This window comes from Ursus arctos, unplaced genomic scaffold, assembly GCF_023065955.2.
Source record: "Ursus arctos isolate Adak ecotype North America unplaced genomic scaffold, UrsArc2.0 scaffold_14, whole genome shotgun sequence".
NCBI classification, from domain to species: domain Eukaryota; kingdom Metazoa; phylum Chordata; class Mammalia; order Carnivora; family Ursidae; genus Ursus; species Ursus arctos.
The window spans coordinates 2,348,280-2,362,201 of NW_026622808.1; the positions used below are offsets into that span (position 1 = coordinate 2,348,280).

Genomic DNA, 13,922 nt, shown 5'->3' on the forward strand with positions numbered 1-13,922 from the left:
CATATTGTTGTAACTGTTCTATTTCATTATTAGTTATAGTTACTAATCTCTCACTGTGCCTAACGTATAAATTAGGCTGTATCATACTATCCGTGGTTTCAGCCATCCGCTGAGGGTCTTGGAGCATATCACCTGGGACGAGGGGACTACGTGCTTACTAGCTCATGGCCCACTGTCCAGAGCTCAGCTAAGCTACTCCACCGCATTGCTGACTCCCATCCACTTTGTGTGGCCACGCGGCTGCAGGGCCTCAAACGGGGACACTAGCCCCTCGTGCAAGCACACGCCGAAAGCAGCCTGCGGTCCCAAGTCCCTTTAACTCTGGAGATGACTCCCCTAACAACGCTGGTGGTCTATAGTCTCCCCTGTCCCCCAGGTTTTCCCCTTGGGTAGCCCACACGTGACTCCTAGGGAGCTCACCAGAATCCCATACTTTTGGTTCGAATTGACCAATCCTGCTTTAGCTCAGGCACCCCAAAGTCCTCCATCCCCGGACCCTAATAAAGGCACGTGCCCCAGGTCCTGTCTGTCTGTACCTGCCTGGACGTCCCCGTGCAGCCTCTCGAGGCATGCCAGGAACTTCTGCCAAGACATGTGAGTAATGGACTTCTCTATTTCAATTTCTCTTGCGGTCTGCTGTCGGACCTGAGCTCACCACACCCTGTGCTCCACGTAACAAACGTTTATTTAACAAAGTCGTAGCGCTGACAAAAAGAGTTTAATAAACGCACCTTAGTAGGAGAGCCAATGATGGTCGGTAAAGGAGTTTTAAAGAACCAATCAGAACTCCGAGGAGAGGACCCCATGTGCTTGGTGGGAGAGGTTCCAAGGCTGCCAGGCCGACTGGGCTGAGGTGAGTAGCTGTACCCAGCGCCAGTGTGGGACGGGCACACGGGGTCCGAGTGCTGCTTTCGGAGTTTCTGCTTGTTCTGGTAGATGTCGGTGAGGGTGGGGGCGCTCTGTAGCCTAGCACCCAACAGGAGAGACTGCGGTGACGGAGCCTGTGGCACTGGGGAACCTGCCACGGACATGCATGCAGGTTAGCCCAGGGTGCGGGCAAACACTGAAGGATTCAGAGGACGGTCCTTAAAATGCGAAGTCTAACAAATGTCATGTTCTTCAGGAGATATTTTAAAAACGGTGTACTTGGCAAGACACGATTTTGGGGCATCTTTTAGAAAACAGTGACAAGTGTATTGTCATTGGTATTCTCAAGAGACAGAAGGCAATGGTGATGGGTGTAGCAGCTAGCAGATAACTCAGATTAATGTCTGGTCGAATTAGCACAAGAGAACTATATCATAAATGGTCAAAGTCAATAAAAACTACAAAAACCTATGTTGAACAAAATGATTTCTACTTTTTATGTGACTACGTACTTGGGGATATCAATGTATTCCTCTCTCTTCTCACATAGCAGCTAAAAGAAACTTTCAAACCAATCCAGAATAACCCTTTATCTCATTAGATAATACACTTTTCTGGGATTTTATTTCACTTGTCTAAGAATAACAAGTATATATGGATAATTTAATTATTTTTATCAGTTTCATGAATGAAATTCATTTATAACCTAAAGTGTCCTATTCTCTACAAAGGAAACACTTGTCCACAGGTACTCTTGCCTCTTAAGGGGACACCCTATTAGGAACCCGAGAAATAAGGTCTTGATACTGTGAACAGCTGGCAACGGCAAGAGGACCGCCCCACACAAACCCTGTTGTTGCCGACTTCAGGTCTACTAAGCCAGCCTGGAGCTCCAGCTACAAATTCTTCAGGGCTTCTTGGAAGCTAAACTGTCACGATTATCTTAAGGACCTATAACCATAATCTTCGCAAAAAGGAAGTTGGAGCTTTTGCTACTGACCACTCCTAGCTTAATCTCATCCTAAATCTGGTATTTAATCTTTCAGAACTGGGTTCTGCCGTGTGTATGTGTATGTGTGTGTGTGTGTGTGTGTGTGTGTACATTTGTATAACTACGCACACACAAATAAATAAAATTAGTGGCAAAATGTTATAAATCTGGAGAGAGTTATCTAAGATTTATTTTTAGGGAAACACAAAATATGAAAACGAAGAAAAGAGTGCTTTTCTCAGTGACACAGAATTCCCTTAATTAGTTAGCCAACTCCTCAGATGCACATACAATAAAATTTGACTAATAAAAGTGTGATTTGCACGCATCTTTTCAGGTGCATATATATTTCATATTAAAGCAAATAAACTATATTTCTTGTTTATCTCATGCTAACTGGCAGCTCTTATCAAGAATAATATTAATCAAAGAAAAGAAATTTCATTTCCTAGATTGATTTTCATTATCTATGTGACAATGACCAAAATTTAGCTCAGTTAATTAATTCCCAAGATAAAAGATACCCCAAAGGAGATATCTGATTGACTATACGATATGCTAAAGCCTAGCAGACTAAGATTCTAGAAAGTAGGACAATGGAAAGAATATTTCGTATCAGCTCTATTTCTTTGATAAGACTAGAAAACATAACTCAAATCCACTTATAACAGGATACAATTATTAATATTCCAAATAGATCTCCTACCTGATGAGTTTCTACTCCTGGATTCATGGCCCTGAGGATGCCCGCAGCAGCACGGACTGAATTGCTCAGGAATGGTCCCAACTATGAACGGGGAAACAGGGAAAGGAACGAGAGGGGATTCAAACCAGTGACGGATGGAAGCAGGTAAGACATGCGCGAACTGCACGGTACATCACAGTTTACAAAGCTGGATGAGCGAAGATTATTTCAGCTGGCACTTACGAGCGACTGATGTGCCGGGTGCTGGGCACGCTACAATCAAAGAACCCGAGACTCTGCCTTGGAACAAGACCAGCAAGAAGGAAAGCCACGTACACAAAGTGATGCCTCTAACAGGTGGGTCGTTTAGGACAGAGAAGTACAAAGAGCTCGTGGAGTCTGAGGCCTGCGGAGCTGCAGGGGGCCCAGCTGCTGTCCCTCTGCACCCACCACGTTCCCGACGCGCCCCCCGAGGCTCGCCCCCCGAGGCTGCTCCCAGCCAGGACTGTGTGTGGCCATACTAATTCAGGCTGGTTCAAGCAGGTCAGGGATTTGGACCATCTAGAGCTTGGGGACACTCCTTGGGCCGGGCTAAAGCGTTCTTAGAATGAATTCACTCTGGTCAAGGCTCCCCTGCCCACTCCTCCTACCAACCTCTCTCCCTCACAGGGCTCAGAGCGGCAGGGAGGTCTGAAGGGGCCCCCACCATATCCATCACAGGCGCCTCCCCAGTCATTCCGGAAGCATCTCTGCATCTACCTCTGAGAACCCAAACCAACAAGGGGAAGAGCTGGGAGAGCTCAGGGAGTGGACGCAGGCAGGAGACTCAGGCCTGTACAAAACAAGAGGCACTGACCAGGAGCTGCTGAGGGGGTGGGGGAGGGCCAGGATTGCGTTCCGGGAAGATTTTTCAGCCAAAAAGCAGCTTCAAAACCACTGCAATAGGTGTGGTGATATACATTTTTTAAAACATTATCATTATGGTTTTTGGGTTTTTTTTTCCTTGTTCTTTTTAAATCGGGGCTCCTGGGCATACTTTAATCCTTCTCACTCTGCCTCCTCCTGAAATTTCTCCACATTCCCTTATTCTTACTTGGCAGTTTTGCCTGAGGGTAGAGCCCTTTAGAAGTAAAAAAGTGTATAAAAATTTACCTCTTAGAATTAGAAAACATGTATATTTATATGGGGGGGCCAGTTTGAGACCTGCCCCGGGCCCTCTCTGCACCCCCGCCCCCAGTGCTGTCCCCCTCAGATTCTGCAGTCTCAGCTGCTTTGGCCTCTCCTGCACATGTGCTGACCACGGTGGAGCATTTGGTCTCTCAGTTTCACTAGAACTGTGGTTTAAGGCTGGGTCTTCTGTTCGGTTGGGTTTTTGCTGCCGCTGCTGTGACACGGCTTGTGCGAGCATCCCCCCGGGCCGTGCAGACTTCCCAGGAGAGGCGGGAAGACCTCGGAAGCTGCCACCATCTTCCTCCCGAAGCTGGAAGGTCTCTGGTGGACCAAAGCCAGCGCTGCTGTCTACACGACTGTCTCTTCATCCTCATAAGTCTGAGTGGTAAGTAGGTGTTTCACGTGCTATTATCTAGGGTTTCTGATTTCGTGTGTCTGGAGCCCAAACCCAATGGAGATATTTTTTATCCATAAGATCCATTTATATTATTCTATTTCCAACAGAGGTCCCAACAAACGTATCTAGAGCTGCTCACGCGGGGGCCGGGAGGAAGGCAGAGAGTGGGAGGGGTAGGATATGGCCCATCAGCTGAGACTCACTGCCATTGTGAGCCAATGCTCCTAATGAGAGTGTCATCTCAGATCTGTCACGGTGAAAAAAAAGTGGAAAACAACAGCTTTACTCTCCTTACCCAAAGGGGAAGGTGAATAAGGCCTGGAAGACCCAGTGGAGAGTCTTCGTCCAACTGTCTGTACTGTGTCTGCGGGCGCCGGGGAGCAGGACCCCAGCCGGAGGAAGCCCATAGGGCTGGTGTTAGACCTTCGTACCGCTGTAGATCTGCAAAGAAAAATAAAATTACTCCCTCTCTGGCAGGTTCTGGACTCTGTCTTTTTTTCCTAAAACTTCTAACCACACATAGAGTAGAATTTTTAAAAATATGTAATATAGTCACATGGAACAAATAAAAAATGTATAAAATTATATGGCATGAAGGCTTCCTCCCATCCTTGTATTCTGTCTGCCTAATTCTCGACACTCCCTTAATCCTACTCCAAAGGTTACCACTATTTCTAGATTCTAATATATCCTTCCAGAATTCCTTAATTCCTATACAAGCAAACCAACTGAAAATATAATCTTATTTTCATCTTGTTTTAACAAAGGTAATATACACCATACCAAATATTTTCAATTTTTTTGGGGGGGGGTTTAGGTTCCCTTTATACTCTTAAAATTACTGAATATCCCAAAGTTTTTGTGTTTTTTTCGCCCCCAGGGGGGATGGGGTAGAGGGCAGAGGGAGAGAGAGAATCTCAAGTAGGTTCCACACCCAGCATGGAGCCCAACACAGGGCTTGATCTCACGACCCTGAGATCATGACCTGAGCTGAAATCAAGAGTGGGACACTCAACTGACCGAGCCACTCAGGCAACCCTATCCCAGAGTTTTTATTTATGAAACTTGTATCTATTGATATTTACTGCATGAGAAGTTAAAAATGAAAAAATTTGGTCATTAATAATTCATTAAAACAAACTTATTACATGTAATGTTACATTATGAAAATTAATTATATCTTCCAAACAAAATAAATTCTTGAGAAACACGACATTGTTTTACATTTTGCTAGATCTCTAGTGCCGGTCTCAATAGTTGGATTCTCACGCGTGTTTCTGCACCCCATCTTTATGCAGCACAGTCTACGGGGGATGCGCATGACGAAAACCCAGCCTTACGCGGATACGTAACCAGGCCTTTTCAGAGATTTGAGATACTGATCTTTGATTCTACACCAAAACTCAGCCCCTGGACGTTTCTGAAAGAATCACTGCGCTGGGGAATCTGAAACCACACCGATGAAATTCTGTTTTACATTAGGCTCTAATCTTTGGCAAGGTGTCTCGTACTTGGACTGCATCTTTTATCCACGCAGGATTTTTAAACATCTGGTATTTTGAAAAATATTGGCTGAGTCATGCAGATATTCCAAATGTTGACCACATCATAAATATCAAAAAGTCACATCCATGCCAAAGTACCACCACAGACCTTAACAGAAATGGCCGCTGAGGCATAACGGAAGCTGTCAAGATCACAGTGGTGAGTACATTTCAAAAATTCTAATTTTTTGCTCAAGAGCTCAAATTTTATGTCACTTGTTTTCCAGGAGTGGCAGACTTAGTTCATTTTCAACAAAATGGCTGCCCAGTGCCTACAAACGATAGCTTGTCAGCTGTTCTTTCATGAAAACACGGTGTTCCGTGAAAAACGGGGCTAGTTCAACTTGCAACTGAAACACTCATACACGAGCTTCTCCTTAGGAGAACAACCCCAATGTGCACCAGAAGTGCTTTCTTCCCACAAGCCACTCAAGGCTGCGGTTCTCAAAGAGAAATAGTAAATTTTACTGCTGCTTCGTTACAGCCATTCCTCGGTACCACGAACATGTGGTGCTAAAAGATACGAAAAATCACCGTGCAGTAGGGTGCCCCTGCCTTGATGCATTTTGAGGCACCAGCAGTTTGCACAGCATTGCTTCTGTATCATTAATGCATACGTCGACATAGTGAAAAAAAGCAGTGTCCCAGTATCATCATGAAAACAGTCTTGACCTCACAGACCTTTGGAAAGGGAGCCACACACAAACCACACTTTGAAAACCACTGCTAATTCTGCTGTCACTTTGCTTTTTTCATTTTATAATACACCTTGGAAATTCTTCTACCTCAGTACATAGAGCGCTTCCCTCCTCTTTATGGAAGGTGCTCCGCTGTCATCGACCGGCGATAATAACACAGTCACTTCCTGGTGGGCATGTGGCTTATTTCTCACCCTCTGCTATTGTAACAATTAACAACCTGTACATATGTAACTTCTTACCCAGGCAAGGACTGTATCTACAGAATAAGTGACCAGAAGTTAAAGTGCTGGGTTCAAAAGATATATGCATGAATAATCTCACAGATTTGCCAAGATGTCCTTTGTAGAAAGCTCTCACGAGTTTTCATCTCATCCTACGAGATGGTGTGAATCTTTTTCCATTCACGGAACTAGCATTTGCTGGGCCCTTTTAATCTAAATCTTGTATTCTCCAATTCTAGAAAACTTTTTCTTCATTATTTCCTGGAAATTTTCTTCAACTTGTTCTTTCTGGAATGCCTACATTAACTAATACTTGAAGAATATTTTTTATTCATAGTTTCCATCTTCTTTGTTTGATTCATCTATTTTCAGATACAGCCTCAATTTTGTCTTCCAACATTTATTTTTATTTGCTTGTTATATTTTGTAATGTCCAAGAGGTCTTTTTGGGGGGCGCCTGGGTGGCACAGCGGTTAAGCGTCTGCCTTCGGCTCAGGGCGTGATCCCGGCATTATGGGATCGAGCCCCACATCAGGCTCCTCCGCTATGAGCCTGCTTCTTCCTCTCCCACTTCCCCTGCTTGTGTTCCCTCTCTCGCTGGCTGTCTCTATCTGTCAAATAAATAAATAAAATCTTAAAAAAAAAAAAAAAGAGGTCTTTTTGGTTTTGATTGTTTTCAATAGCATTTTGTTCTAATGTACGGATGCAGTCTCTAACCTAGTTCTCAGGGTACACATTTTTTACATAGGTTTTCTTTTGTTTGCATTCTTGCTATTTGGTCCAGATTGCACTTCTCTGTTTTCAACCTTATGCCTCACTTGCACCCCTGCCCTCCCTGAGCTCTGTGGGACTCGGGTCTTGGGGGCACCGTGGGGTGCTCTGATGTCCGCCCTACTACAGGGGGCGCCCCGCTTCCATCTTTTTTTCTGTTTTCCAGAAACGTGTTGAAATCTCTCATCCACTGAGAGTGTATTCTTATCTTCCTTGTCTTTGTGGACTTAGACCTTTTTGTTCTTACTACCTTAGTGGGGTTTCAGGATGTGGAGGAAATAAATAATATGTAAATGATCTGCTCCAACTAGTCAGATTTCATCTTACCAAGTTCTTCCTTAATTCTTAAGAATTATTATATATACATATCATACTATATTGTCCAGCTAAGCTTAAATATCACTTAAATAGATTCTTACAAAAGTTTTTTATTGGTAGGTTTTGTACACCTCCATTATATACATACGTAAGAGATTATGTCAACCATGGAAAGTAACAGATGTTTCAATAACAACAACATTTTTAAAAGAAGAGGAAGGGAAAAAAATACTCGCTTACCTTGGAGAACCATGCAGATTTGTGCCAGAGCTGGCCGTAGATGTAAGGTTCTGCTCGATGCGCTGATAATTCCTTATCTGAGTAGGAACCGGTATTGGTGCTGTCTCACTGTGGGGCGACACAGTGGGCTGGCACTGCCTGCAACCACAATGTATTGAAAAAGGAAAGAAATCCAAGTAAGACTGTTTTTCTTTCATTTGACACCTTGGTGATATTAAGAGAAAATTCTAGAAGAGGCCAAATGATCACTTCCAAGTGAATAAAAAATGATCATCTCAAAAATAAGGCAAAAAAAAAAAAATCACATTAGTCATTTAAAGAACTCTCCAGGCATTTATAGGCATATTGAGGACTAAGAATTATAATAAGAACTGGAAAAACATTCCTCTACAACAACAGGAGAAGTCTGTAGGTTGGCAAAACTCAGTTTCATCTGCTCATATTCTGCTATTCATTATTATGTGAGGGGAAAAAATATTTCTAGGGAAATATGCTGGGTGAAAGAACAGGAAGTTCAAGAGCAAAGATGACTGGAATGTTTACAAAAGTCATGAATGCAGTAAGCATTCCCAAAGAACTCTGGCTTTTAAAATGATTGAAAATAACACTGTACGACTCTCAAAGCGCATGCCCGATCTGAGGGCCCCATGTTGAAGTGTTAGTGTTGGGTTTCTGTAATAGCCTCCTTCCTTGCTTTTCCTAAATTCAGAAATAATACGCCCTTTCAATTCAACTTACAACCTATCGAAACATCAGGGACAATACTGCACCTTAAAAAAGATGATGTATTTCATTCTTCTGCCCTTCTCTAATACTAAAGAAGCCCCATGAATCTAACACTTTTCCTCAAATTACAAGATAAAAAGAGACTGTAGATCTAGTTATTGAACAAACAGTATGATTATTTTCTGAAGTGTCACTTTAGAGCTTTTTGAACCATAAGAGTATTTCGTACTTAAAGAAAATCTCATCCAAAACAGAAATGTTAGTTTGCTTTGCTCAATATCCATTCACCCACTTACTAGCAGAACTCAAATTTTATGGAAGGTAGTGATTTGCTCAATGAAATTATGACACACCCCAGACTCCTTGGCAGCCATGAGTGGCCACATATCTCTCTTGGTCAATAAGATGTAAGTAGAAGCTTTCTCTCTGTTCTTCCTCTTTCCTCCGACCCAGAACATGGGTGTGCTTGCTGGAGCTGCAGCAGCTACCTTTGAACCGCGAAGAACAGGCCAAAAGAATCGGAGACAACTTCTTTGAGCCACAGAAATGAAGGCAACAACTGTTTATTTTGACTTCTCATCTTGCAAGAAAACTAACCCTTTAGTGTTAACCACACTATAGTCAGGACTGTTGTTTCTAGTTCCTAGTCTATTAGCTCTATTTTTCATTTAGGTCATTTCCATCAAGTATCATGTATTTATTTATCCAGCCATCCTTCTATATTGAAGCATAGTTGACACACAATGTTATATTAGTGTCAAGTGTAACAGTAAATATCTTTCAAATACAATGATTTGTGTTTTTAATATCTATATACCTGACTGTGAAGTTGATCTATAACCTGAAAATTAAAACAAAAAACTTCTACTGGAAACTAAACAGCTTTATAAGACTTCACTAACCAACTATGGTGCCTGTAACCCAGAGCCCGCGAAGGCCTGAGAGCCCAAGTTCCCCCAAGAGAACAACCAGCACGGCCATCAAGCATCAGAATGTGGATGAAGAAATATCATCTTTCTACTATCTCAATTCAATGAGTAAGGACGTTGTTGGTGAAGTAAGTACATCTAGGAATTTTTTTTTTAACATAAACATTGTCAGGTTCTAATATTTTTCCTGTACTTGTTAATCACCAAAGGGAATTGGAGTGGAATAAAACTAGCTTAAGAAGTAAACTTAGCAACTTCATACATAATTCAAAGCCCCTCTCTCAGGGACTCTCAGGCAATCCTCTCCCAGCATATGAGGAGATGAACAGCCATGGTAGGTATCCTGGAAATGCGGTCTCTGGACAGAATCTTCAAGCAGCCTTGCTCAGTCTACAAAGTCCTCCCTGGAGAAATTCCCAGAGCTCCAGCTAGCTAAGACCACTATAGCCACTTTTCTGTCTAGCTTTAAATTAAGCACACTATTACACCACCACCTGACTCCCTAAGCCCAAGGTGAGGAGAGGGAAGGTCTGTGTCTGCCCTGAGTCTCCAGCACGGGTGGAAGTCATCTTTGACCTGCATGGAATACTAGAAAGACTAAGCAGTCTGCCCCAAATACAATACACTTTTATTTTATTGAAATGAATAATTTTTGCCTAGGGGTCAGGCATTTTCCTGGAAAGAAATACAGTTAAATATCTCAAAATAATTTCAGTAAAAGTGAGGTTCTAAGGAAAGAATGAGATATACTACCACTAACATTACAAGGATTGGCCTATGAGAGGGTAGTTACTGGGACACGGAGATACACCATTTTAATGGTTCTGTAAGGAATATGCCTTGTGCCTACATCAAACCATTTTAATTTTGCATACAGCATAATTTTAATATATTTGTAATCACTCATTTCCACATGCTCTTAATATCTTATGGAAGAGTATTATTTTTTTCAAAATACTCACTACCTTTCTCTGAACCCCTTTCTACACTCCCTGATATGTGTACTCCTACCACAACCCCTGGGGAGTAGGCTGAGAGAGCAGCTCCCATTTGGGACACGCTGTTCTCAAAGCAGAGGGAAACAAACTGATGACAGAACAGAAGCTTTCAGAGCCATTATGTAGTTCTGCTATCACTCTTTTCCCCTCTCTTTTAAGATCGGCACGTCCCAATTCTTGTATAGAGTCTGAGATAAAAGTACCAAAAAAGCTATAAAGCTGTTATTATTAGCAACACATAAATATGCAATTTGTGACATCAATAACAAGGGGGGGAGAAGTATACTCCCATACTCTCTACAGTATAATTTTGTATGCAACTGAAGTTATCAGTTTAAAATGGATTGCTGTATCTTAAAGATATTTTATGTAGTCCCAAAAGTAACCAAAAAGAATATATTTATAGAATATACACAACAGGAAGTAAGAATCAAAGCATGTCACTACAACGAGATCAACAAAGCACAAAGAAAGGTATTAAGAGAGAAAATGAGGGGCAAAAAAGCCACAAGCCATACATAAAAGTAACAAAATGGCAATAATAAATCTTCCCCTATTAGGCTGAAAGTAAAAGGATTGAAAAAGATATCCCAGGAGTGCCTGGGTGGTGCAGTCAGTTAAGCATCCAAGTCTTGGTTTTGGCTCAGGTCATGATCTCAGGATCGTGGATCTCACGTGAGATTGAGCCCCATGTCAGGCTCTACACTCAGCTGGGAGCCTGCTTAAGATTGTCTCTCCCTCTCCCCTCTACATGCATCCTCTCTTTTTCTCTCTCTCTCTGAAATAAAGAACCAAATCTTAAAAAAAGAGAGCAGCAAGAGTGGCAATATTAATATCAGACAAAAGAGACTTTCAGTCAAACACTGTTACAAGAGACAAGGACATTATTAAAGGGTCAACTAACCAGGAAAATATAACAATTTTAAATATTTATACGCCAAACATCAGTGCTCCCAAATATATGAAGCAAATGTTGACAGAATTGAAGGTAGAAATAGTGTCACAATAACACCCGAACAATTCGATACTTCACTTTCAATAATGGACAGAACGACCAGATGAACGAGCAACGGAGAAACGGAGCTTGGACAACATTCTAGATCAGCTGGATGTAGCAGACACATACAGAACACTCTCCCGACCACCAACAGAAGAACACACATTCTTCTCAAGTGCACATGAAACATTCTTCAGGACAGACCACATGTTAGGGCGCAAAACAAATCTTAAAATTTTAAAAGACTGAAATCATACATAGTATCTTTTCCATCATAATGTTTAGAAAGTAGAAATCAACAGAAGGAGGAAAACTAGAAAAATCACAAATACACAGAAACAAAATAACACACTCTTAAACAATAGGTCAAAGAAGAAATTACAAAATAAATCAGAAAATATCTTGAGAAAAATAAAAATCTAAACACAATGTACCAAAATTTATGGAATACAGTGAAAGTAGTGCTAAGATAGATGTTTTTGGCTGTAAATGCTAACACTAAAAAAACCCTGAACCCCCCCCCCCAAAAAAAAACCAAACCACAAACCCCACCTTGAATCAAAAACTTAACTTTACCCCTCAAGTTAGAAAAAGTACAAACTAGGGGCACCTGGGTGGCTCAGTCAGTTGGGCATCCAACTCTTGCTTTCGGCTCAGGCTGTGATCCCATGGGTTGTGAGATCAAGCCTCATGTTGGGCTCCATTCTCAACAGGGAGTCTGCTTGAATATTCTTTCCCTCTACCCCTCCCCCCACTCACACTCATTTGCAGGCCCCCCCCAAAACAAATAAATAAATCTTAAAGAAAAAATACAAACTAAACCCATTTCCTAACAAAAATTAGGAAATAATGAAGATTAGAGCAGAGATAAACAAAATTGAAAAAAACAGAAAAACTAAGAGCTGGCATTTAAAAAAAACCCAACAAAATCAACACTTAGCTAGGTTAACTAAGAAAAAGAGAAGACTCAAAATCAGAAATTAAAGAAGGAACATGACAACCAATGCCACGGAAATAAAACGGATTGTAAGAGAGTACTATGAACAAGTGCTTGCCAACAAATTGGGTAACTTAGAAGAAATGGATAAATTTCTACAAACACATAGCCTACCAAGATTGCATGATAAAGGAAGAGAAAATTTGAACAGACCCATAACTAGTAAGGAGATTGGATCAGTAATCAAAACCTCCCGATAACAAAAAAAGCTCCAGACCAAATGTTTCATGGGTGAATGCTACCAAACACTTAAAGAATTAACATAAATACTTCTCAAACTCTTCCAAAATATTAAAGAGGAGGAAACACTCCCAATCTCTTTCCATGAGTTCAGCATTACGCTAATACCAAAGCCACACACAGATACTACCAAAACAAAGGAAATAATTTTCCTGATGAAATTTGAGGCAAAATCCTTAACAAAATACTAGCAAACCAAATTCAACAACACATTAAAAGGATCATATACCGTGACCAAATGTGATTTATAAGATACCTACATTAATGGAATGAAAGATAAAAACATGACCATGTCAATTCATGCAGAAAAAGCATTTGACAAAACCCCAACATCCTTTAATGATAAAAAGCATTCAACAAACTAGGAAAATTGAAAAAAATTACCTTGACCTAAAAAACACCATATATAAAAAGCCCATAACTAATATCATACTCAATGGTCAAAGACTATGATCAGAAGACAAGGATGCTTGTTCTCACCACTTCTACACAGAATTCCTAACCAGAGCAATCAAGCAAGAAAAATAAAAGGCATTCGAATTAGAATGGATGAAGTAAAATTATTTCTGTTCACAAGACCCAAAAGATTTCACACACAAAACACCATCAGAACTAATACATTCAGCAAAGTTGCAGGAATGAAATCAACACACAGATATAAGTAGCATTTCTATACACTAACAATGAACAGTGCAAAAAAGAAATTAAGAAAACAATGCCATTCACAATAGTACCAAAAAGAATAAAATACACAGGAATAAATATAACCAAGGAGGTGAAAGACTTGTATATTGGAAACTATAAAACATTGCCAAAAAAATTACAAAAGACATCCCATCTTCATTGACTAAAAGATTTAATTCTGTTAAGAAGTCAATACCACCCAAAGTGATCTATACGGATCAGTGCCATCCCTACCAAAACCTCAGTGGCATTTTTTGCAGAAATAGAAAAATCTATCCTGAAGTTCATATGTAATCTGCAGGGACCCTGAATAGTCAAAACAATTTTGGAAAAGAAAAACAAAACTGGAGGTTTCATACTTCCTGATTTCAAATCTACAGTAATCAAAACAATGTGGTTGGCATAACGACAGACATGGAGACCAACAGAATGGAATAGACAGCCCA

At 41.1% G+C, this 13,922-nt stretch overlaps 1 protein-coding gene across 4 annotated transcripts in view; it reads right to left on the minus strand.

Annotated features, from left to right (window-relative positions):
* ULK2 (unc-51 like autophagy activating kinase 2) overlaps positions 1-13,922 on the minus strand; it is a 79,236-nt gene that overhangs the window by 17,545 nt on the left and 47,769 nt on the right. For all 4 annotated transcript variants that reach the window (XR_008959015.1, XM_026521098.4, XM_044391823.3 and 1 more), the window contains exons 15-18: positions 7,906-8,043; positions 4,406-4,551; positions 2,565-2,645; positions 732-1,018 (exon numbers count right to left, since the gene is read on the minus strand). Coding sequence is in view for 3 of the 4 variants with exons in the window: in XM_026521098.4 (XP_026376883.1) it covers positions 732-1,018; positions 2,565-2,645; positions 4,406-4,551; positions 7,906-8,043 (652 nt within the window). In the remaining variant the exon portion in view is untranslated. The remainder of the gene's footprint in view (positions 1-731; positions 1,019-2,564; positions 2,646-4,405; positions 4,552-7,905; positions 8,044-13,922) is intronic.